The sequence below is a fragment of the Gobio gobio genome, assembly GCF_949357685.1.
Source record: "Gobio gobio genome assembly, chromosome: 18".
NCBI classification, from domain to species: Eukaryota; Metazoa; Chordata; class Actinopteri; order Cypriniformes; family Gobionidae; genus Gobio; species Gobio gobio.
Genome location: NC_137111.1, coordinates 28,973,649 through 29,000,046, shown reverse-complemented (window position 1 = coordinate 29,000,046; position 26,398 = coordinate 28,973,649). Strand labels below are relative to the sequence as shown.

The 26,398-nt window shown below is 39.3% G+C and overlaps 2 protein-coding genes across 7 annotated transcripts in view; one reads left to right on the top strand and one right to left on the bottom strand.

Annotated features, from left to right (window-relative positions):
- Positions 1–2,164: 2,164 nt before the first annotated feature.
- Positions 2,165–25,050, top strand: b3gat2 (beta-1,3-glucuronyltransferase 2 (glucuronosyltransferase S)). The gene is made up of 4 exons (XM_079843373.1): positions 2,165–3,174; positions 8,904–9,048; positions 16,235–16,383; positions 24,253–25,050. Exons 1-4 carry the CDS (start codon positions 2,605–2,607, stop codon positions 24,337–24,339), a joined length of 951 nt encoding a protein of 316 aa, XP_079699499.1. The 5' UTR covers positions 2,165–2,604; the 3' UTR covers positions 24,340–25,050.
- smap1 (small ArfGAP 1) overlaps positions 24,830–26,398 on the bottom strand; it is a 135,677-nt gene continuing 134,108 nt past the window's right edge. For all 6 annotated transcript variants that reach the window (XM_079843365.1, XM_079843366.1, XM_079843369.1 and 3 more), the window contains one exon: positions 24,830–26,021. In XM_079843365.1, coding sequence (XP_079699491.1) covers positions 25,887–26,021 — 135 coding nt within the window. In that variant the 3' untranslated portion in view covers positions 24,830–25,886. The remainder of the gene's footprint in view (positions 26,022–26,398) is intronic.

Here is a 26,398-nt window from a genome sequence, read left to right as displayed (position 1 = left end):
CACTGAGTCATCAAAAAGTTTATGTAAAAAAGCCTATTTTTTTCACAAAATAAGGCAAAAATATATTTTAGCCTACATTTTCTGTACTGTAGAAGACTAATAAAGGCTGTGTTAACACTGTATTATTATTCATATATCATTGATATCGTATGAAAATACCCTGAGATGGCTTGAAAAAAACAAACACATTGTCACAATCGTATTAATTGTCTTCATATGTTTCATTAGCCAAAAAGTTTCTGCTTTTTATTCAGCTGCAGCCATAGTGGGATGCCTTTGTCCATGTAAGGGATTTATTGGAACTTCATAAGTTATTACTTCTATGAGTCGTTTTGGACTTTCTACACAATGGCGCCCTCCGACTTCGAGAATGAATGAAACATTACATGAGAGTGTTTAGCGTTAAAGGTCCCATGGCGTGGATTTTTGTAATTATTTTATAATATTTCCTGAGGTGTACTTATATTGTTAGTATGATTTTTACATCATAAAATGTCATAAATTAGAAATAAAAGGCATTTTTCTATTTTGATATTAGCCCTGTGGCTTGAATGCTCTGTTTCAAGGGGCGTGTCTGTTGTGAGACTTCAGTGAAAACGCCCACTGTTGTGATTGGCTGACATCTTTGCATTTGAAATGAGTATTAGATTATGTGGCGGAGGGGGCGTGGTTTAGCGAGGTCTGCAAGCGCTGCCAGAGAGAGAGAGATGGACTGGGCACTTGTAGACCAAAAAGACGCAGAGCTGGAGAAAGATTGCTGAGAAAAGTTATATTGTACTGAGTTGTTGTGAGCGCAAGTTTATTTTGTTTGTATCTGAGAGTTCTGAATAAACACAAGTCCCAGTCACGCCGACTCTGTCTTCTTCCTCCTTATTCTACAAACTTTGTAACATGTGGAACCCCTCTCGAATACTTTTACTACAGCTGTCGAGATGAACGAATCGCGAAAGTGTTGATTATTTTTAGATCTTTTCCATCACATGAAAGCATGGGCGTCAGAAGGAAAAAAAATGTGGGTGGGTCCTAGCTCTCTCAGAAAAATGTGTAGATGCCATTTGATTTACATTAAGTACAAATATGCTGTCTTGTTTGCTAAACGTCTGGTTGGGAAACACAACATTACAGAAATCACCATAGTAAGAGCAATAATAAGACGCAAGGCATCAAGTTTTGATGCAAATCAACCCGAGGTTCGAATCCGCCTTTTGCCGAACTCACTCTACTCCCTTTTCCCATCACATATCTGATCGGAAAGGCATTTATTTTCAATAAAAATGTTAGAAAAGTGAAAATAAAGCATCTAACGTGTTTAATAATAAGTGTTTATTGGTTAAGGGTAGGTAAACAGACATGTGCTGAATTAGAGACGATAAAAGTGAGTGGGTCCAATATCATTGATCGTAAAAATTGGGTGGGTCTTGTCCCCAACGCCCATGCATGAAAGGCTGCAGTGATCAGCATTGAGTACACAGACAGTCTGTTGAATGCAGTCTCAACAATGACGACATACAGTGAAGATTCCAGATCGACTGTCTGAGCTTTCATTTTCTCAAAGGCAGAGCAGGACACCCAGAACTCGGTTTACACCTATCAAAATCTCTAGCCACTTGGGGACCATATACAGGCTAGGGGAACTCATATTAATGTTAAAAAAAACTCATAAAATGAAATTTTCATGCCACGGGACCAGAGAAACGTGCGAGCGGCCATCTTTAGAATTTTGTCTTTGAACTTCCGTTTTTGTGGTAGCTCTGTAGGCTATATTTAATCGCTATTGAAGTAGATTTATTTTGCAGAGTTAAAAATTAAACGTTATCATGAGCATTGTAGGCTGTTTGTAATGTTTATTATTTTCAGAATTAAAATCTTTAAAAAGAAAAAAAATGAGGGTGGAGAAAGTAATTAGCTTAATTCATACAGTAAATTCGTGCAAAAACAAAAAATCAACATGTTATCTATTTAGGATAACTTCTAAAAGCAGCCCTCTTTGTAGGCTACTATTTAGCCTACAGTTTAATAACCCGTAAACTTGAAGCTTTTACAGACAAATATGTTTTAATTAGCCTGAGACACAGACTAAAAACAGACTAGCCTACAATGCAAGTGATTCCTCTCTGCGCAGGTTGGGAGGGTGAAATCTCAGTTTGAAGTCTCAGTCTTCCTCATTTCAACAGACCACAGCAGCGCTTGTCGGACCATCAGCTCGGTCCCATCATTCGGTGCAGATTTGAGAAATCGTTATACCTACATGGCTTTATTTCACTCCAAGGTGTGCACGTGACCAAAACAATGACCTGTTGTAATGTTTGGCACTGTTCTCCGCGCTGAACGACTGGAGACATATGAGCATCTTCTCAGGGAACGGACTGACTGGCGGAGCGCAGGACGGGATGGGATTGCAACAGCGCGTTTAGTTGAGGGAAATGGGAAGTTTAACCGTTCGTGGACTGCGGCTACTGGATAAAAAACACGCGAGGAGAGGCTTTAAAGGAAGTTTAAAAAGTAAAGATCTGCAATAATACAACAATCGCCTCTGAATGAACTGCTGTGTTTGTGGCGGACTGTTAATTCTTCACATTAAGCAGCGCTGGTTCTTCGGGCACAATGAAATCCATCTTCTACACTCGCTTTTTCATCCTTCTTCCGTGGATCTTGATAGTGATCATCGTGATCGACATCGATACGAAGAGATTGTCTGTTCGGAACACGGCCAGCTTCTATTTGTCTCGGCTGGGGAATGTGCAGCAGCAGCGGCAGGTCGTCAGGACGACTAGGACCAGCAGCAGCAGCAGCACCACCAGCAGCAGGAGTAACGCCACATCTCTCCCGGTCGTTTATGCCATCACTCCCACTTACAGCCGAGCGGTGCAGAAAGCAGAGCTCACCCGCTTGGCAAATACGTTCCGCCAGGTTCCGCAGTTCCACTGGATCGTGGTGGAGGACTCGAACTCCCACACGGAGCTGGTTTCGCGTTTTCTTGCCCGCTCTGGGCTGCGATACACTCACCTGAACGTGTTCACCCCGCGCAGGTTCAAGCGGACGGGGATGCCCCGAGCGACCGAGCAAAGGAACTTAGCGCTCGGCTGGCTCAGAGGACACCGCGCGTCCAAAGATAAAGGAGTCGTTTTCTTCGCGGATGATGATAACACTTACAGCCTTGAGTTATTTGAAGAGGTAAATACGACTTCTTAAGATGACTATTGTTTTTTTTCTACTCCTTGAAATCTGGAAATCTGGAAAATATTAATGAAATAGTCCCACATCATAATTAGCCTACCTAACTAAAGATATGTATGGGGCTCTAAAGAAAGCTCTGCTGGCCCACACTGGTCAAAGTCATGAATACATGGCATTCTATGTCGAAATATGGCTGGGATTAGTGGTTATACTGTTGCTAGGGTGTTGCTAGGCAGTGGCTACCACTCCCGGTTGCTATACCACTCACTCTTAGATATTGTCATCCTGATGTGATGAGCCATTGAAAAGGACCATGACTGTCTGTACAGTAACTCAAATACAGGATGAGTTAGTAGTTTTTTTTTTCATGAAGAAGCACATTCATATAGGCTACCCATCTTATTTCTTCCAACAAATAATAACTAGTCTGTATCATCTGTAAGACCAGGGAAAATGTTTATAAATGGGGAGTGTGGATATCACACAAGGTGTGATATAGGCACAACTTAGGCCCTACAGTAACTTGCACTGTAAAAATGCAATAAAATTGAAGGCTGCAATCAAACTTAAAGCTGCAGTTAAAACAAATTGGTTGATTTACGCTCTTTATTTTCACTGTAGAACACACAACAAGATGTTTTTGTACTCCACAAGGTTGTTGCATTACACTTAAATGAAGAGTTTAGAGAGAAATAGATGTAGGCTATATATGAAAAGTTGGCAATTAATAAATAACTAGCAATGCCTCTGGAGACCTCGCTGTAACATCTGTCCCCATGGAGATTCATGTGGTGTCTGCCATTTCTATCTATTTCTTATGAGTCAATGTGCAGAGGTTGATGCACATAAAGGAAGGCGACCCAGTACACTGTGTAGCCAAGCAGAGTGAATTAACCCAGTTTAAGGCAGTGGAAGTCACAGAGAAACGACAAAGCGTCCTGACAGCTGGGAAATTAGGATTTGTCTGTTTAACCGGTTGTCTGTGGACGAAACCGATAACACAGTGAAGTGATGAGAGGAGAGATGCTTCATTTGAGGCTCTGTCTTACACAGGTTGAGTTTTTTTACATCTCACACTCAAAAATCGTCGTTTTTCAATGGAGAAAAGAGAAATTTTAAAGAATCTTTACACAGCTCTTTTGCAATTAAAAAACATTGATGTCAAGCTCCAAAAAGGACAAAAAAAGTTGTTTGTATGAGGAACAGACAAACCTTAAATCGCATGTGATACCAGCGCACAGGTCATATAGACCAGGCATTCTCAACCCTGGTCCTCAAGGCCCACTGTCCTGCAGAGTTTAGCTCCAACCCTAATCAAACACACCTGAACCAGCCAATTAAGTTCTTCAGGATTACTATAAAGGTACAGGCAGGTGAGTTTGATCAAGGTTTGAGCTAAACTCTGTAGGACAATGGGCATCGAGGACCAGGGTTGAGAACCCCTGATATAGACCACGTCTTTTTTTTTTTTTTTTTGTATTAGGGTTTTTTGGGGGTCTTTTTGTAGTTTGACCAACATGGCCTCCACATGAGCTGAGTAAATAATGACAGAATTTAAACTTTTGGTTGAACCATCCCTTTTTTCATCAAAACATCTATTTTACAAAGTGACAAGATAATATAAATTCATACAGAAATGTGCAATTTTCAGACAAAACCATGAAGGTCCACACTTAAACCTAACCGTCAGAAGGCATAAAGAGATTGTATAAAAATGTTTGAATGAGAAAATTCAAACAAGTTAGCCACAAGTTCGCTAAAACTAAAATATGTTACAAATTACCATGTGAGTGTGTTGCTTTAAACAATATCTGATGATTATCCATTTCTTTTATGTCTGGTGACTATAAAAAGGTCACCGGGGTAGGGTTGGAACATAAATTGGAATGTAAAGTCCATACTAGAGGCTTAGTAAATACTAGTTTGTAACTAACTCTGTACTTTATTCGTATGCACCATTTGTTCTCAAGGCAGAACGTAGCTAGTAGGTCGTAAGCTCTCCTTAAAGTAATGCATAGTCGCATAATATGACGTTTACCCTCAATGATCCAATATCAAGCCTTCAAATGCCTGAGTAGAAGTTGTGTTGAAATGCTTTAAATTTCAGTTCATCCTTCATTTTAACGTCTTCCGCCTAATGGTAAAAATAAGTTTCCATTAAATACGATACTACTTAATCATGAATAACATATGTAGGCTAAGTAACATTCAGAAACGAAATGAATAAGGATCAATAACTAAATACTGATACAAAAACCCCCCAAAAGAAATTACATTTATTGATTGTGACAGATTTTATTTGACATGCACAACATAGAGGGATGTACACAGCGCTGCGCTGTTTAGGACAAGTTCGTGTTGAAGAGCCGCTAACAAAGTAATCTTTTCACATAATGTTCTCTCTCTTATAATGTAATTGAGTGTAAATGTCAGCATTATCATATGTCAAAAGAATTGAAGTCTGTTGGGTAAAACAAGAGCTCAGTTCAGTCAGTCTGCTATTTTATTCCAAGCGTTACTCCTGATCGGAGGCTTCCATAAATATTAGTTTATACGTAGTTACGCTTAAACTAATTTGAATGGTGCAACGCAAAAATATTTAGTGTGTAAGTTGTAACTTAGTGCCCATTTACGTCAAAACTAGGCTAACTTAGGCACAGCTGGTTCAACCGGCCCCAGGAAGCCACTGATGGGGAGAGAAGAGGTTTCCTCCATTGCATTATACTCAGTTCTATCTACAGTCACACAAAATCTCCTCTCTCTTGGCTGTTGTCCAAACACGGCACTTATAGCTCATCGTCTCATTTATCATCAATTATGCTGCCCTCTTTTACCTCTGCTTTTTCCTCCTGTTTTAGCCGTTCTCTTTTCCTCTGCCAAAGGCCTTACTGCTCTCCTTCTTTCTTCAATGCTTGCTTTGTAGCTCCCTCTGCCTCTTTCTCTCTCTTTATTTTTTCCAGAACACAGCTGGACATGTGGATGAACACATGGAACGGCCCCTGAGGGGTAGAGCGCAGTGTCAGTATGCTGATGACCTCTGCACTGCTCAACACAAACACATTACACAGCACAACAATGAGTGTCATTTGGCCACTTTCAACAGCTAGTGCTTTATAATGACAAATATTAACGACACAAAGGAATTGTATTCATTTAGCACATACTGTTTTCCCCAACCAGAAATGCTACAGCTCGACTTATTCATCCTAAGGCGACAGTAACATAAAAGCAAATTGGATAGAAAAGTACAAGCTAGTACAGAGATGTGACGGAGAAACAGTGAAACAAATTTGTTTTTTTGTTTTTTTAAATAAATGGAGTACGGTACAGTGCGCTAATGGTCATCGATCAAGTGCTTGTGGAAATATTGTCTTCAGCTGCTTGAGTGGAGTGTGGAAAATCATTTTGTGTTAAAATAGCTTTATCATCAAACATGCAAATATAAAAAGATAATTTTTCATTATTACATTGTTATTTGTTCAGTTAGAATAATAATGCGATAAGATGAAAAGCAATTTGTCCAACAACAAAAAAATTAAGCATGATATAATCGATCACGAACCAGCCAATCAGAACAGTTCTCTCTGTTTGTGCGACTCTCACACTCTACTCATTTGTGCTGCAACTAAAAAAGCTTGCATTTTCATGTCTAATGTAACGCTTTACCAGACAGCTTTTCATTTCGAAATGCGAGGGTCATGATATCTACAACCAGTCTCTCCTCGTTCATGTTTTTATATAGACCTCATGTAGCCCCGCCCCTTTTTAGCGCTGTGCTTGTTGTGTTTTGTCCACCCAAAAATGAAAATTCGGTCATCATTTACTCACCCTCATGTTGTTCCAAACCTGTATGATTCTGCGGAACACAAAAGAAGACTGTAGCCAAAGAGTTTTGCATCCCTCTGACCTCCATTATATTGTTTGAGGAAGTCAATGGGAACCAAAACTGTTTGGTAACCAACATTCTTCAAAATATCTTCTTTTAATGTTCCACAGAAAAAAGAAACATGTTTGGAATGACATGATGGTGTGTAAACGTCAAACGATGAAAGAATTTTCATTTTTGCGTGACTATCACTTTTAAGTCCAATGAGATTTCAGTTTTGCTCATTGTGGTCAGTTAAGACAACAATGCTTTATCATATCATTGCTGCAAAAAAGAATTACCGTAATAGGTACGTTTACAAATGAAATATGTAAAAACAAGATGTATTTACTTGAAAAGCCACACTTCTGCTTATTACACTGGCAGTTTTCCACTTGTTTTGAGTTTAAAGTCAGTGTATTAAATTAAAATAAGAATGAATAGTATCTTATGCAGAGATGCTTCTCTTGTTTCTAGGATTTTCAGACATTGTTAGTGGAAAGCATCTCCAAGAAATATAATTGTCATTTGTTTTTCTGTGTACATATGTATTTAAAACTAAATCACATTCTAATTTTCATGGTAAAGTATACTATGCTGCTACCCTGCTAATGACACATTGACATCACCTCGAATTCTGCATTCGATTTATTGTTCTCAATTGTAACCTGTCTTTCCCTAGAAATATAGTTCCTCGCTAGATTTAGATTTTTTGAATTATTCGAATCCTCTCTGGAACTGTCTGGCAGCATGTAGAGTTTTGTTATCGAAGGTGATTTAGCCTCCCTGAAGATATTGAACACACTCGTCTACTACAAATTTATTTCTCTGCACTGTGTCAAAATGGGGCCAGAATTTCCTATTCCCTGTCCCTGCAGGAAAACACGTAGGTCACAAAAACTGCCAAATACAGATGCCTTGCCAGTAGCTCGAGAGCTTAACTCAAAGAACAGAGTATGTAGCATTGCATTTGATGGCTGTGCCTGTTGCCCTTGTTGTCATCTTCATTGCAAAAGGATGCTTGGCACCTGCAGATGACATCCTCTTTGCTATAGAGAATTCTTTGACTTTGCCTTTGAGCTGTGTTACACTTTAAGAGCAACCATTATAGAGACGAAGCCTTTGAAGAGAGTGAGGAGGACAGCCATAGAAACACAGCTAAACGGGCAGCAGTTCGGGCTTCAAAGCTTGTCCATTGCTTAGGGCCGCCAGCCATAGACCATCACCGACTGCATACAACACTCACATAAATAGCACAACCATTAAATATTCAAAGACTACTCTGACCATTTGGTTGAGAAATTGCAGCAGCGCTCATTCCCCTAGTGGCAAATAGTTTTTACTTTTATTATATATGAAGGAATGAAGGATAAAGCAGATTCTTTCAGCAGTAGGATGTTTAAAATTTCTCAAGGAAGATGATATCTTGTTGGAAATGACAGTTTAGTGTTGCCGGGTGGTTCAATCAGATGTGATCGTGTTTATGAAACTGAAGAGCGATGTGCGCTGTCTCCAGCAAACTGCAGGTGGACGGACTTATTTATGCTGAAAATGAGCCAGGATTTTACAAGAAGCCATGCTGTGTGTGGCAGTCCTATACTTGCTCCTTTAAAAATAAAAATTGCTGTTGAATACTCATATGGTTATGAAGCAGGGCCATATCCACCACCATAGACATTGAGGGGGAAATGGCAAATTTGAATCATTTAACAATTTATTTCCTTTAACTAAAAATACCCCCCTTCCCCCAATTTTTTTGGTTATGGCCTTGGTATAGAGGCATAGTTTTTTTTTAAACAATAGTGATCTTTTTTTCTGTGCATTGTGTTTGTAATATTATCATATTTAACTTCTTCTACAGATGCGGTCAACCAGGAGAGTGTCAGTGTGGCCAGTGGGACTCGTTGGAGGCCGGAGGTACGAGCGTCCCCTGGTGGAAAAGGGGAAAGTGGTTGGCTGGTATACAGGCTGGAAAGCCGACAGGCCGTTTGCAATTGACATGGCTGGTAAGACGTCACTAAGATCGACCTACACAGGAGTAATTTTTCCCCCATAGTAAGTTGTCAAAACACCGCTAGCGATTTTTACTGATTATTATAATGACAAAAGTGAATTATACCTGCAACAGTGTATCTAACCAGGAAAAAATGTCACATATTTATGAATAAATGACTATTATGCTTGTTTTACACCATGCGCAGAAGCAGCGTATTCACAAGGCTGAACCATAAACGCGAGGCTCAAGCATTCATGCTGACACTGTTTCTGCTGTGTAACAGAACTGAAAAACAGTAGAAAATTGATTTCTTGCTTAATAATGGCCAAACGTTCTAGAATGCCAATTGGAGTGTACCACTGAAAACTATTAAGACTTGATTATCACAAAATCGAATGTACGTAAGGAAATCCAAAAGCTAATTAATTAACTTGGAACAATCTAAACCTTCCATTCATTATTTTATATTCAAAAAGCTATATAGATTGTGCTGATAAATCACTTGATAATGCATTTTCTCCATATTTTCCACGTATGACTTGCGGCTAAATTACCTTCAAAGCTGAAACCTCACTGAGGCATGTAGTATAAATGGTCTGATGTTAATATGGGCATCCTGAAAAAAACAACAACAAGCTATGCCTTAGACCTGAAAAATCTTTTGCCTCAGTGGAGTGCCATATTCTCCTCTCACTTACTGTATTTTTAATAGCTGGTTTAGTATTACAGATTAAGCAGCCATTTGAAAAAAAAAAACATTTGACCAGTTCTCAGAAATGCCTCTAAATATCTATTTCTGAATTTCACATTTGCATAGTTCTCTTAACATTATCTGGCTCGTGTGACGGTGAACGTTTTTTGACAATAGATTCCACTGGCTAATTAACAGGTTTTCGGTGACTGGCACATTCTTTCATTCAGCTGGTTTTGAATTTCAGAACTCATTTGTGCAAATCACGTGAACTTCAAGTTAAACAACTACCAGATTTCTTTTTTTTTATACATCCTGCCCATCTGAAAGCTTCCATTTAAGTTGCATTTATTCATTAGGCAGATGCTTTTATCCAAAGCGATTTACAGAGCATTCGGAGTATACACTTTTATCAGTATGTCGGTTCACTGGTAATCAAACCCATGACTCGTGGCATTGCAGGTGAGCTACTGTGACCAATTAACCATCCATCAATGGACTTGAAGTCATTTTTAAAGTTCAGAACCATTAATGTAAATGTCTTAAAAGTATTTGAGAAGCAGAACAACATTACCTAGAACATTATGTCTTCGAGTTTCACCACAAGGTCTCTCAATTTTATTTAATGTTATTAAGATATTGAACTTCCGCCATCCATATCTCTGTCCATCTTCTCTGAGTTCTGGAGGATATTCTGCCCATGTTATACCATGTGCTGCTGATGATCATAACATCAGCTGTGTGAGGAGCAGCTTGCCTGCTCAGATAAACAGATGGGACTTCTTTGCAGTTTGGTCGTGTTGATACTTTCCAGACTGCCCTTCACTGAAATCATTTCAAACAGGCGTATAAAATTGGCCCAAAGCAGGCAGCAAAACAGCTTCTATATGTATGCAAGAAAAGTGCTCTAAGCTGAGGAAAAAAGCTGTGAAACACCAGAGGGTTTTCTGAAGAGGCTTTTCTCCTATACTATACTATACTATAGTATACTATACTAGTGATACTAGCTAGATCAACTTTGTCAGTGATTTTGAAGGGAAGGTTCTAAGTAAGTGAACTGTACCAGGGTTGTTATTGTTAACAAAATTTTAATTATTAAAAAAGGGCATGTAAAACAAAATTACATGAAAATTAGAAATGCCTTGAAATGAGAAAATGTGAAATTGTCTTGGCAACTCACAGAAATAAAATATGTTTAAGATAAAGTATTCAATTTACTAAAAAATAAAATAAAATAAATTAAAGCTAATATGCACTAAGTTTTGGGACACCTGCCTTTACATGCACATAAACTTTTATGACCCATTGTTGAGTTGGCCCACCCTTTGCAGCTATAACAGCTTCAACTCGTCTGGGAAGGCTTTCCACAAGGTTTAGGAGTGTGATTATGGGGATTTTTGACCATTCTTCTAGAAGCGCATTTGTGAGGTCAGGCACTGGTGTTTGGACAAGAAGGCTTGGCTCGCAGTCTCCGCTCTAATTCATCCCAAAGGTGTTTTGTCGGGTTGAGGTCAGGACAGTCAAGTTCCTCGTCACCAAACTTGCTCATGTCATCCATGTCGTGCACTGGTGTGCAGTCATGTTGGAACAGGAAGGGGCCATCCCCAAACTGTTCCCACAAAGTTGGGAGCATGAAATTGTCCAAAATGTCTTGGTATGCTGAAGCATTAAGAGTTCCTTTCACTGGAACTAAGGGGCCAAGCCCAACCCCTGAAAAACAACCCCACACCATCACCCCCCCCCCCTCCACCAAACTTTACACTTGGCACAATGCAGTCAGGCAATTACCATTCTCCTGGCAAACGCCAAACCCAGACTCATCCATCCGATTGCCAGACAGAGAAGTGTGATTTGTCACTCCAGAGAACATGTCTCCACTTATCTAGAGTCCAGTGGTGGCGTGCTTTACACCACTGCATCCAACACTTTGTTTTGCATGCAGCTGCTCGGCCATGGAAACCCATTCCATGAAGCTCTCTACGCACTGTTCTTGAGCTAATCTGAAGGCAACACGAAATTTGGAGGTCTGTAGCTATTGACTGCAGAAAGTTGGCAACCTCATCACGCGCTGACCCCGCTCTGTGAATTTACGTGGCCTACCACTTCGTGGCTGAGTTGCTGTTGTTCCCAATTGCTTCCACTTTGTTATAATACCACTGCCAGTTGACGGTGGAATATTTAGTAGTGAGGAAATTTCATGAATGGACTTATTGCACGGGTGGCAAGCTATCACGGTACCACGCTTGAATTCGCTGAATTCCTGAGAGCGACCCATTCTTTCACAAATTTTTGTAGAAGCAGTCTTCATGCCTAGGTGCTTGATTTTATACACCTTTGGCCATGAAAGTGATTGGAACCCCTGAATCCAATGATTTGGAGGGGTGTCCCAATACTTTTGGCAATATAGTGTATATTTTTTTACACCAGTGGTTTTCAAACCTGTCCTGGAGGCACCCCAGCCCCGCACATTTTGTTTGTCTCCCTCATTTATCACTCCTGGTTCCACTCATCAGCTCATTAGTAGAGACTGCAAGAACTAAATTGGGTGTGTCTGATAAGGGAGACATACAAAATGTGCAGGTACCACAAGGACACGTTTTACACATATACACATACGAAGCACACAATTACTGAAACTAAATTCAAAACTGGAAACGTAAAAATAAAAGCTAATTTAAAATATTAAAAAATATATAATAGTATATAAATAATGCTAAACGAATACTGAACTGTACTTGCATGGGACAGAGGCTCAAAGTTAAGTCATGGATGATGATGCTAACTCAGATAATGGGGTTGTCAATGAAAATGAAACAATGTTTTTACAGCACTAGTGTTTCCAAACGGAATAGCAATAATAATGACATTTTAAACAGGTTTATGAAACCCACCATTGGTCTGGCAAACTCTAGCCCCACCCTAAACTCATGCCACTGGTTAATAAAAACTCCCCTGTTGTGCGGCATCTGGTCGTATCTTTACTCTGAGATATTAAAAGTTGCTTTTCAGAATCTTCCTCCTCTCTGTTTTTCTCTGGTGTTACGAGCTGCCAACCTCTCTACCCCATCTGCTGAGACCATCAGAACCTTCAAGAAAGAGCTGAAGACACACTTCTTCCACAAGCACTTAACTAAAACACAACCATAAACAAAGGCACTTCCTATAATAACTCCTGGCCCTTAGCACGGTGTATTGCAAATATTATTGGCTCTTCTAATAAAATGCTTGTGATGTTCCTCATTTGAAAGTAGCTTTGGATAAAAGCATCTGCTAAGTGAATACATGTAAATTGGAAGCTGACATGTCAAGCTGGGCGGGATACTCAAACAGAGCAATGTTAAAAGCATCTGTGTTTACACTTTTTGGAAAAATCAGCTTTCAAATGGTATGCTACTAGTTTACTATGATAAAGAACATATTGCAATTACACACTATTATAAAGCATAACAAACAGGCAAAGATAACAGGGACCCTGCAATTTTAGACAGAAAAAGCCACCATTCGCTCTCTATAATTGGCAAAAAGCACCTTTACTGAAGCTAAATACAGCAATTCCTCTGCATTTTTAGCGAACGTGAGCTCTCAGGCAATGCATTACGGAGGGTGGGGTGAGAAGATGCTGACAGGTTGGAAACATCCTAATGGAGAGAGGCAGGGCTCATATGGCGCTCGGAGGAATGAATACAACGTCAAAGATAGCAGTGCGTAGTTGAAGCAATCCCTAATTCCCCAGACTCCAGCACTGCCGCTGGATATTATGCTGTTCATGAAACTCTAATAACAAGAGATGGTATCATCTCTTTCTCTTGTGATCTCCGTTACTACCACTATTGCTCTTTTTCCAAAGCTCATATTTTTCTATCATGTTCACTCACCCATAAAATCATCATCATTGTCATCAGACGTAACATATTCATTGTCAGGCCTACCTGACAGTGAGCACATCTCTCTTAACAAACACTTCACACAATGCATACGCTTCCTCACATCGCTGGCATAGACTAAATGCATGTTGAAAATGAGCTGTTTAAGGTTGATAAATTTGCCGGCTCTACTGCACTTCTCTCCGAACAAAAGCGGAGAACAATAAGGTTATTTAGTATTCCTGCTGTACGGCTTCTTCTGAGAGCAAACACAATAGCAGAGAAAAGGTCCTGAACCGCCTCTCTCATTGCTTTCAAGCACTGCTCTCACCTGAAGAGGAGCTCAAGTGCTCGTCTTAACATGGAAACCTTTTTAACACACAATAGCATCGTTTTGCACATTAGGCGGAGAAGAGCTGAAAAGATTATGCATGAGAATAAACGGAAACAAAAAGCTGCATCTGTAGTGTACACAGTGATTAAACCGTGAGTCACACTAGCCTTTAGACAATCCGTGTCACCAATATAATTTGCAGAATTGTATTTTACAAATGTTTTGATAAGTATCATGCACTGATTACAACAGCTTATTTGTGGTGAGCACAATACAATTAACATACTACTAAATATTTAAGAATTACACCATAATATTTTGTTGAAACATCTACAGTACACTACCATTCATAAATTTATCCATTATATTGTGATATATTTTTACAATTTAAAATTGTATATTGATTATATCTGTGATGCAGACTCCAGTCTTCAGTGTCACATGATCTTTCAGAAATCATCCTAATATTCTGCTTTATTACTTTTATCATTTAATATTATTATTATCAGTTCTTAATATTTTTGTGGAAGCCGTGAATTTTCAGGATTCTTTTATGAATAGTAAGTTCAAAAGAATAGAATTTATTTGAAATAGAACTCTTTTGTAACATTTTACATTCCTTTGTCACATTTAATCAATTTAATGTCATTTCTGAAAGAAGAAAAAAATCTCAGTCGCTAAACATTGGATGTATAAAATGAATATTTACAGAACAAATAATAATGGTTGGAATAAAAAGCAGACTTATTGAATTACATCAGCGAGCTCATATTGTACCTTAACAGAATTGAATCTTTTTCAAATATATGATAATATTATGTAAATAACCGAGTTGGTAATGACAACATGAAACTAATTTAAAAGGTGCCCTTTTCAATGTGCTTTTTACAGATTGCTCTATTTGTATTTACTTATTGTCCCTTATTACTTTTAGCGAATTTTCTGAATATGATTTACATATTTAAGTATACTAATTATTTCATGATTTATGCATTTCCCTGGAAATTAAATTACTAATGACAGGTCTATAAAGCAAAATGGGTTTTAAACATCAATCGCTTTTTAGCTAATTTGAATGCCACCCTAATGAAAGACCTTACAAATGCTTGGTCATGCAGTCTTGGAGTTGGTTCAAAAATCACGATGTGAATGCTTACTATGGGCTTACAATACAGTCTATGCATCACATCTAAATGGACCCTGAAGTGCTGGTGGTGCAACAGCAGAAACGTGTCCAGCTCTTCAGCACTATCGAAGCGGTGTCCCTAGATCTCTGAGCGAAGGTTCTTGCATCATTTCTCCAATACTCGTATACAGGGACATCAAAAGGCAATATAGTCATTAAAAAAAGACAAGAAAAAAAAAAGATCAAAAGAAAGGAGTTAGCTGGTCTTCAACTATTAATAAACCTTGACGGTATTCATGTCGATCTGAGGGAGAGAAACCTTGTAACTTCACAAGGACACAGTTAGCCAAGGCTTAGATGAACATTGCAATGCTGTCGTGAGCTCACCTCTGTGGATTTCAGGGAAGCCCAGGTGGTTTCAGCTGGAATGTAGGCGTCCTAGAAAACAGCCTGTGCCCATGCAGGATAAAAAGCTCACAACAGAGGGTGATATTCCCTATAGTCAAATTTGAAAAGTCCTTCTCCTGTTTGGGGGCTGAGACAGTCATCGAGAGAAATGGAAACAAGGGGGTGAAAAACTAATCCTGACCCACATGCATCAGTGGGACGGTTCAACTTGCTCCCATGCGAAATGCATTAGGTCAAGAGAAAGCTGAAGAGCTGTGCATCTGTGTATATAAATAATACCGAGTGAAAGAGAAAGTGTTTAAATATATTGTGAGATTATTTGGACAATAATTTATTTTAGATCATTTTGCAATGAACCATTTTCTCGTAAGCTTTTTGATGAGCTTCAATGAGCACCAAACCCAGACTCTCTCACTTGCAAACGAGATCTTTAATACCTGGAGAAAGTTATCCGATTGTACTCCCATCCATCTCAATGGCAGTTGTTCAACCTCTGAAAGTATGCAATTAGCAATCTGCCATCACTGCTTAAGGGGACTCACTTCTGCAGCCAGGTTTGAGCCAATCACCCGAGCCGTATAAGACTAATCACTCTAAAGGCGCAAGGAAATGACATCATGACAATGCTGTCACAAGAGTTCCAAACCCTTCTCAGTAATGACTGTCATGAGTTATGTCAAAAGCAGCAGAGAGGATAAAGTTAGAAATAAATAAAATACATTTTAATTTAAATGTTTGATTTATAATTTGCATGGATTTTTTTTTTAATGGCAGGCTTTGCAGTGAATCTGCAGGTGATCTTGTCAAACCCACGTGCCCTGTTCAAGAGGAGAGGAGCCAAACCAGGGATGCAAGAATCAGATTTCCTCAAACAGATCACCAAGGTGGAGGACTTGGAGCCAAAGGCCCAGAACTGTACCCAGGTCAGTAGAGCAGGTTACTTTTGAATCCTTCACTTTAGGGGCTTTCGCACCGGAGGAACCTTTTCATAGTTCCTAGAACCCGGATTTTAGTTCTAGGAACTCCTTTTGGGAGAACTAAATAAGCTCCTACTTCAGAGTATGGTCTAACCCTGCACAATAGGAACTACCAGTGTACGCTGATTGGCCGAACGCATGTGAAACAACAGCACCCGCCATTTTTAAAAAGCTGTGTACACACACAGATTATAGCCTATATATTTACCCCAGAAACTAACTCTACAAAAATGGAAAACAGTGATAGATGGACCTCTCAACCAAGCGAAACATGATTATGCATTTCTGCTCAGCTAGTGACATTGGACATCAGCCACACAGCAAACGCTAATACTTTTTTATATACTGTCTACTTTCTTTGTAGAACAGTTCTATCTAATAGTGTATTAAACAGGATTGTTAAACAGATCGTAAACTAATGAAGACAGATGCTGCACATTTAGACACGCACTTGCAAACTTCCCTAAGCCCTTCCCCTCGGACAGACCCTTGCTCCCTCGATTTTGACCGAGGGAGTCTACTTCATGTGTACACTTCAGGCAGCATATACCACAATGCAACACGAATGTGTCGTCACCGCATATCGCGTTTCATTTACCCCACCACAAAAAAATCTATGATATTTTAATTATTTTTTAAAACAACCCAAACACACATATATACATATAGAATGCTGCATAAAACAATGGAAAAAAAAAATCAACTTCATAGTGGATCCAAGTGATCAAGGGCTTAGGATGTTCTAGTTCAGTCCATTGCAAAGGTTCCACCAGTAGTAGGCACTTATGTAACACAAGCAATGACGCATATCGGAGTGAACGAGACAGAGGGAAGTTAGCAAGTGAAGAGCATTATAAAAACTAACTGGAACGCAGCAAGAGAATGTGAGAGCTGTGTGCTCAGGCTCCGGTGTTCTTAGCAGCGTCAAAATAAAGGTCCGCCGCGCCACAAAAATAAAAGTCAAAACAAGAAGTGCGGCATACGTCACTTCAGAGTTCCTACTGGCGGTACAAATGTAATGAGGAAAATGGCCCTAGGAGAACCTTAAGTTGGCTGGTGAACCCTGTTGACTAGTTCCTAGAACTACCCGGTGTGAAAGCCCCTCTTGATTTTCATGCATACTAAAAAAAAAAGCTAGTTTTTGATGTTCCCTATACGGTGACCGAGAGAGCTTGAGCTGCAAAAGTTCACAACACACCCAAACACAGAAACGTTTCACAAAAGTTCACAACACATCCAAATATTTGTGTGTTTCTATATTTGGTTGCATTGTGAGTATTTGCAACACGTGTTGTCAAACTGATGAAGATGTTTTCTTAATTTGCTGGTGTTTTTTCTATTTGCATGTTTTCTTCAGTTACAGCATGTTGAGCTCTCTCTGCCACCGTATTTGTTTCTCCATTAGCTCCAAGTATCTCTTGAGTCTGAGACTCATTATTTAAAAGTCAAAACAACAAGCGTGGCATACGTCACTTCAGAGTTCCTACTGGCGGTACAAATGTAACGAGGAAAATGGCCCTAGGGCAGGGTTCCTCAAACTCGGTCCTGGAGGGCCACTGTCCTGCAGAGTTTAGCTCCAACCCTGATCAAACATACCTACCTGTGATTTTCTAGTGATCCTGAATACCTTGATTAGCTTGCTCAGGTGTGTTTGACCAGGGTTGGAGCTAAACTCTGCAGGACTGAGTTTGAGGAACCCTGCCCTAGGGGAACCTTAAGTTGGCTGGTGAACCCTGTTGACTAGTTCCTAGAACTACCCGGTGTGAAAGCCCTTCTTGATTTTCATGCATACTAAAAAAAGCTAATTTTTGACGTTCCCTATATGGTGACTGAGAGAGCTTGAGCTGCAAAAGTTCACCACACACCCAAATATTTGTGTTTCTTTATTTGGTTGCATTGTGAGTATTTGCAACACGCTTTGTCAAACTGATGAAGACGTTTTCTTAATTTGCTGGTGTTTTTTCTATTTGCACGTTTTCTTCAGTTACAGCATGTTGAGCTCTCTCAGCCACTGTATGTTCCTCCATTAGCTCCAAGTATCTCTTGAGTCTGCGACTCATTATTTTGGGCGTTGTGACTCAACGCTACCTTTTTGGTACTACTTTGAAAACATAACTTCGTACATGGTTTTATTCTTCTACCAGTGACAATAGTGAATAGCTATGTCAAGTAGCGGTTGAAAATGGAAAAACACTATCCTGTGTATTTGACTCCGTCTGATTCTAAAAGCCCCTTCATTCATTCGTGGCCCATTATCTCAGGAGCTGAAATCTTCAAGCTCAAACCTCTTTGTCGACTCACCTTACATGTCAAAATGCTCTCTTCCTCCCTGTACCGCACATCACGGCTACTGCCATCATCATTATCACCCAATTACCCTAATGGTAGCCGGCCTGGGTTATTAATAGTTACTATTAGCAGGGCTGACAATTCCACTAATCACCAACACCAGCAAGAGCAGGACACGTTTCCAACATCAGCCAATCAGCTATGCGTCATTTTGCCAGACGCAGCATAATGTCTGCATTGTAAACACACTGTAGAGAGCACAGGTTTATTCCTATGGTACAATGCCGTGGCGGGTGTAAGTGTGTAGATATCGCGGCCGTAAACAGGGCGGAAAGGCCACTGACAGTTACAAAGAAGTGCGAGTCGCTACTTGGACAAAGTGGGAGTTTAATATACTTAAATTTGTGGCTGTTTTCCAGTTATATGAGAATGGCATTGTGGAAGTAAACAAACAAAAGTTTGTGTGCCAACAGTTATGGGTCCTTGTGATGGGCGCGAGTGGGCGTCTGTCCAAGTGGAGCACTGCCAGCAATGTCTTTTGGAAAGGTCACATTTATAGAAGTGTTCTTGTGGGTCCCTGGCAGATGACTGTGACTAAGCCTGCGGGCAGGGCAATACAGCTAACTCCCAGCATGCAATTCAAAATGAAAGGCAGGGAGGCTGGGTAGGATTGAGGGGGGTCATCTTATGTGAGTAATCGGACTGAACTGATGTGACAAGGAGGAAAGAGACAGAGGGAGAGAGGAAGAAGAAGAGGGCAAAGGGAATCTGTTTTGAGAGATGGCTAACATGTCATAGATGGAGAGGTGAAGAGGGTGTGAGAGAGATTCACATGTTTATTTACAGAAGTCAGTGCATAGACTCTCCTGTTTATTAATGTCAGTCTCAATCATGCTTCTGCAGACCAGATCCTGCCAGACTGCTGTCAGTGTGCCAGCTTGCTTCACTCTGCCCACAATTTCCCAAATGATTAGTCTCTCTCGAGGCTTTAGATATTCAGCCCGTTTAGATTCAAAAGAAACGCTTCTTCAATAAAAACATTGTTTGAGAAAATGGTTGAGAAAAAGACTGCCCAAATAGAGACCTTTAGAGTAATACACCTGTATCAGTAGTTGAATACATGAGCTAGAATACTTTAATTGTGTAACAGTTAGTTCCGATGTTGTGAAGATTATATCCCTCTTGTACAATTATAGCAAATCACTTTATGATGTATAGTTATTGGTCCAGACTAGGGTTCATTAGTTCATGCAATAGATAACATGAACTAACAATGAACAATGCATTCTGAGCATTCATTAACCTTTGTTATTGTTAATTTTTACATATACTAACACATTTTTAACATTGCAAATTGTGAATTTTATAGAATAGTATAAAATTAACTAAAAAAATTAATTGTTAGTTCATACAATTCCGTTGTAAAATTTGGGGTCAGTGGGATTTTTATGCTCTTATGCTCACCAAGGCTGCACTTATTTGATCAAAAATACAGTTAAACAGCGATATTGTGAAATATTATTACAAATTAAAATACCAGTTTTTTTATTTTATATGTAAAATATCATTTTTTTAAAGATGTAATTTAAACCTGTGATGGCAAAGCGGAATTTTCAGCAATCATTACTCCAGTCTTCAGTGTCACATGATCCTTCAAAAATGCTGATTTGGTGCTCAAATCATTATCAATGTTGAAAACTGGGGCTGGGTATTGACACAAATTTCACGATTCGATTTCCATTCACAAGCTTAAGATCCGATTACGATTCGATTCAATATCGATTATTCTATCAGAAACAGTACATGGCAAATTTTCTTGAGGAAAAAATGTTGTAAACTATACATGGTAGTCAGTTACTAATATCGAAGGTTAACATTAACTGATTTAAATACAAACATAAATTACACTCAATGTTGTTTATAATAATAAAAGTTATAATACTAACTTTAAAATTACATAAATCATATTTCTACTCTAATTTATTTTTGAAATATAAACATTTAAATGGTGGCAATCATAAAAACTTGACGGATTTTTTCAAACATGTATTAATATTGAAGAACATTAAAAATGAGAATGAATAGCCTATGTAATATGGTGCATATATTCATCAAAATGCTTATCATACACATAAAAAAGGTTCTATATGGCACCAAAAATGGTTCTTGGCTCGTAATCAAAGGGGAACCTTTTTAAGTGCTATATAGCACCAATTTTGGTGCTTCAGTGGTCCTTCAGCGGTCCTTCGACTAAGGTGCTATTTAGCACCGCTGACTAAAGTGCTATATAGCACCGCTACCATAGGCTATACAGAACATGTTAAGATATAGTGCTATATAGCACCAAAAGTGGTTCCTCTATGATTACAACGAAGAAACATTTTTGGTGCCATATAGAACCTTTTTTTTTTTAGAGTGTAGAGTTCATTTTTTTCTAGCTGACTAATGAGTTCCTAAATGTGACATTATGTGACATAGCTGTTGACGTCTTTCTGCGGTTGAAACACTGATTGAGCGATTACATGTGACGTGATAAAGATTTCAGTGCATTGTACTAATCTTTTAACATACCTTGACGTTCATACATGTTTATTTCACGCTGTAACTGGTATTAAAGGGATAGTTCATTCAAAAATGAAAATTCTGTCATAATTTACTCACCCTCAAGTTGTTCCAAACCTGTGTGAGTTTCTTTGTTCTGCTGAAAACAAAATAAGATATTTTTAAGAATGTTGGGAACCAAGTAGAGAGAGCAACCATTGACTACCATAGTAGGGAAAAAAATACTATGGTAGTCAATGGTTGCTCTCTCTCTTTGGTTCCCAACATTCTTCAAAATATCTTCTTTTGTGTTCAGCAGATCAAAGAAACTCATACAGGTATGGAACAACTTGAGGGTGAGTAAATGATGACAGAATTTTCTTTTTTGGGTGAACTATCCCTTTAAAGCGGAGGAGATGATCAGTTCAAATGAGATGCGCGCTGCCGCTTCTCTTGAGGTGAGCTGCGCTACTGCGATCTGTCACACCACATTAAACAGCGCCAAAATGGTATTTATTTTTTTACATTTCATAAAAAAAATTATTTTAAGATTTGATAAGATTATATCTTATCAAAAGTAACAAAGCACAAAGATTATTGCGATTTATTGAATGGGAGAGGCTGTACAAAGTTAGGTTCATTCATCACCTGAAAACAGGATGTCTAATCGATTCTTGGGATTTTAGAATCGATATCGTTCATAAAAATGAGAATCAATTCAAATCGAGAAATCCTTTCCCTCCCACTAATTTTTCCCTATTGAAAACGGCTGCTTACTATTTTTTGTGGAAATCTTGATAATTTTTTTTCCAGGATTCTTTGATTAACAAAGTTCAAAGGAACATCATATAGGAAATATATAACTTTTGTAACAATATAACAGTCTTTCATGCCACTTTTGATTAGTTAAATGTCCTTGCTGAATAAAATACATTTCTTTAAACTTTTGAACAGGAGTGTAGGCTACATGGTGATGAGAAAAAATTGGAAATGGGAGGAAAAATTATATTTCAATGCTTTTGTGTTCTTTTGCAAATGTTTTGTGTTCCACAGAGAAACTTTGTTCGCTCACAAAATGTTTGCTCCCGGAGAAACCTTGCATTTGCTCGCAAGGTTTGTGATGAGTTTCTTGGGGTACTGCATAAAAAAAACAGTTTTTCGAGGGAAAGCTACATTTCTCAGGGGAATGTATATGTTTTCGAGCGAATGAAAAGTTTATCGGGGATATGCAAAATTTTGGAAATATATTTGTTCCCTCCCATTTCACATTTTTCCACTAATGGCAAGACATCATGAAAATGTGAATTCATGTATTTTAAATTACATATCACTCAAGCTAAAATTGGACAAATTAAACATTTGTATTTATTTGTGCTTTCAGTTGGTCATGAAGGTATTGAAGAAGGGTGATGATAGGATCTTGCATGACATCAGTCCTCTAATTTGATTGGTTAATTGGCCTCACTCTACTTGTAGTCATGTTCCAGATCAGAGTATTGTATCTGTGCTGTGTATGGTATGGGAGCAGGGAGCAGTTTTTTGTGTGTGTTTGTGTGTGTGTGTGTGTGTGTGTGTGTGTGTGTTTTTGCAAGCTAGGAGCAGGCTTTCGAAAAGCAGGGAATGGGTATCTTCTCTCATTCCAGGATCAGTCAAAGTGGGGTTTCTTTCACCACAAATTGAAATGTCCATTAGAGTATTAAACAAGATAGTTCGACACACATTGTAATAATACTATCTGCTCTTGTCTTACAATATTCTGAGGAAAAACTATTCCAAGATTAGTGCAAAAAGTATGAAGGTTTTAAATTTTAATAACCATTTCTTGAAACCCATTAAGATTTACTAGAGCCCATGGGGACTGCTGGCTTCCCACCTCCGCACTGCTGTTATATCACTGCTTTCAACCTTTGCACACTGAATTGTAGCCATTACATTATCAACATTAAAAATTAAAGGATTTATTACATATGAAAGCGGAAGCGCACAAGTTTAATTAATGTATTATTACATTCCTCTTATAAAAATTAGACATCTCTGTGGGCTGCAAATGTCAGCGACAGCTGCACACAAACATAACTAATGAAGTTTAACCACCCACAAACCAATTATGCTCCACTTCAGAAAGTTCCCAATTTAGTCTATCTCAGACACTCAGACTTAAAGTGAAACTTTTATCCATATATAAAGCTCTGTTCTGCAACTTACTTGGCCCTGACAATATTTATTAAGGGAACAATGGGATAGTAGATGTCAAAGTACAGCAGACGACACCTACATAAGGAGCACTTTTATAGAAACTACCAGGTGGATGCAACTTATGATCAGGCCAACTACTGCAATACAGCATGCTTCGGGTCACTTTTTGGGTTTGCTCCAAGGTGCACCATATTTATCGCTTATGGTTCTGCTAAATTAGCCTTGGGCAAAACAAGACAATCTGCAGTGCCAAGTGTTCAGGAACTGACGCGTCACACCTGGGTGCGGCCATTTAACCACACTCATTCCTTGCATTGCCTCAAACTGATATAATTAAGACATGTAACCAATCTGAGAGATCCTATTCCAGCACTTTCCAAGATCTCCGCTGAGAGATCACATACACTGACCTTGTTTTCCGTTATGATGTACCCGTGTACGCTTCGTTTCCTCCATAGTTCATTTCAAGGAAAGCCAGTTCACTCTGTGACCATATTTGCAACCCCTTCGGGCAGCTATTTCAGGCATTCAAGACTAACGCCCATGTACTTGAATGGGGAAATACAGAAATCTGCTTGAGAAACTCACATTTAAAAGACAGATTTAAAATCAACAAATAAATCTTACATGAACCGTCACATAAATATTGTTTCATGAGCCCACCATATTGCTCATTGCACTTTCTACCGTTCCTAGTAAAATGAGTAAACCGTCTTGGTGTCTTTTTTTTTTTTACGCACGTTTGATTCCCAAATTCTGAAATAACCGATTAAAACTGGTTTCTTTCAGGTCCTGGTCTGGCATACCCGGACAGAGAAGGTCAATCTGGGTAATGAACCAAAGCGGCAGCAGGATTCGGTTTTTATAGAGGTCTAGCAAGCGACACTGCACTAGGACTGTCATGACACTGGATGGAGGCTCGCCATCCCTGGCAATTTCCAAAAGGATGGCCGCCTTTGAACTTTAGGATACCTGCTCTGGAGGAAAAGACATGCCGGGCTATTTCGGGTTCCTGGATTCTCTACTGAAACACTGTATCTGCTGGAGCTTCTGACTGTGGTGTCACACTGGATTATCTGTTACGTGGTGGAGAAGATACCGTGGATAAGAGGTTTTTCAAATGGCAACTCTATGTGAAAACTTGATCTTATTCCCAATGCGGTAGTTAACAGACCACTTTCCCTTTTCCTCGGACTCTGAAAGCTTGGAGAATCAGATTAAGGTCTGTGAACGTGGAGAAGAAGGACCAGCTGCTTGAACAATGTACAGAGAGGTTGGGTGGTGCTGAAAATAAACTGTCCATGAAAATAAAAGGAATAGTGGCTAAAAACCCTGCGCAAGACACCATTACAGGGACAGAACTTTTGGATTACAACTGTCTTTATTCCAAACGACCCTCTTTAAAAGCAAACAAAAAAAAAAAGAGGAAAAAAAAAAAACTTTACAATAAATGCGTCTTTAGACAAAATGATCACACAATAGTTCATGGCTATTTACTGTTTAATGCACGGAAATAACAATATTCTGTCTCTGTACTAGGCACCAGAAAATGTAAACACATTATAGAAATAAACCTGGATGACACGGTGGGGATGTTTAAATTATTGCACAGCAGAGAGACCCTGTCTGAGAGGATAGAAGCTCTGCTACAGCGGCGGGACTGACGTGTTCAACTGCACGCTTTTGTTCGGTCAAAATGAGCTGGCTAAAACGACAATTCCTTCCCCGAGCCCCTTTCTATTGACCCCCCCAACCCCCCTTTTTCCGTTAGCCGTCACAGCTGTACAGTCGTCCAGGTTTATTTGTCTTTCACTCACTGTGCTTCTCTGTAACGCACACATTAAAACATCACAGTAAAGATGGAGTTTGTCATGGAGCTACACAGATGCGGCGGGGTGAGAGGCCAGAGAGAGGGGGCGAGGGGTTCGTCTATCTCATGGTTACATTACATTACATGGGTCTATACAATATCTGCTACAGGGTTCTGGGACATGGGGCTACAGAAGATAGGGAAAGGAGGGGGATGTTACAAATATGATAGCCATACCTCTGTCTTTTAAATACTATGACTTACTATTTGGTAAAGATATATTAGAAGCCTGTATAATTGGTCCAGCAGCTTTCTTGTAGCTGATATGTGATTTGAACCCCCCAAAAATATATATATATATATAGAAGAAAAAATAATTGCAAATAAGACGGTCAAAGCTGCCAGTCTCTTACACGCCATACTCTCGCTCACTTGATCAATACACAGAGGGCAGGATGAATCGATGCTCTCCAGAGTAGTAATAGTTGGAAAGAGAAAGGGGGAAAAAATGACAGTACATGAATAAAACTCTGGGTGCGAGTGGTGGTGAAGGAGGAGAGGAGGAGAGATGGAGGGATGTGGTGCCCCTTGTCCTCCGTCGTCCCTCATTCATTTACTTCCAGAGTTGGGTGCTGAGGGTCTGACCAGATGGGGGTGCCACCCAGCCGCCCATGGGGGCACCAGGTGGACCAAATGCCATTGGAGCACCGGAACCGTTCAGGTTCATTCCAGACATCTGTTGGTTAATCTGAAAAAGACAAGGGGGGGAGAGAGAGAGGTGTGTGAAACATCTATAGACACAAGACTTGTTAGAACAATATTTGCTCTGGTCCAAAACCAAAGCATTTTAAGGCATCACAGGCGCTCTACCAACAGAAAAAGGCTTTCTCCTAAAATACCCCATTTCAGCTAAATTCTTAGCCAGCATCACATGTACCTTTCGCGGAAAAGGCAAGAATGCACTGCAATGAGCTCAGTGAGGGAACCCACCCCCCGATTTTATAAAAAAATTAATTACACATTTTAATTAAATAAAAATATATTTATTACATACGCTGCCATTCAAATGTTTGTTGTCGGTTTAAAAAAAATTATTTTATGCTCATCCAGGCTGCATTTATTTGA

What these genes read in the sequence shown, in the direction of transcription:
- b3gat2 (XM_079843373.1), top strand. Translation starts at nt 2,605, where the DNA reads ATGAAATCCATCTTCTACACTCGCTTTTTCATCCTTCTTCCGTGGATC. An exon ending in GCCTTGAGTTATTTGAAGAG is followed by an intron (nt 3,175 to 8,903) that starts GTAAATACGACT and finishes CTTCTTCTACAG; the next exon opens with ATGCGGTCAACCAGGAGAGT. An exon ending in AGGCCCAGAACTGTACCCAG is followed by an intron (nt 16,384 to 24,252) that starts GTCAGTAGAGCA and finishes GGTTTCTTTCAG; the next exon opens with GTCCTGGTCTGGCATACCCG.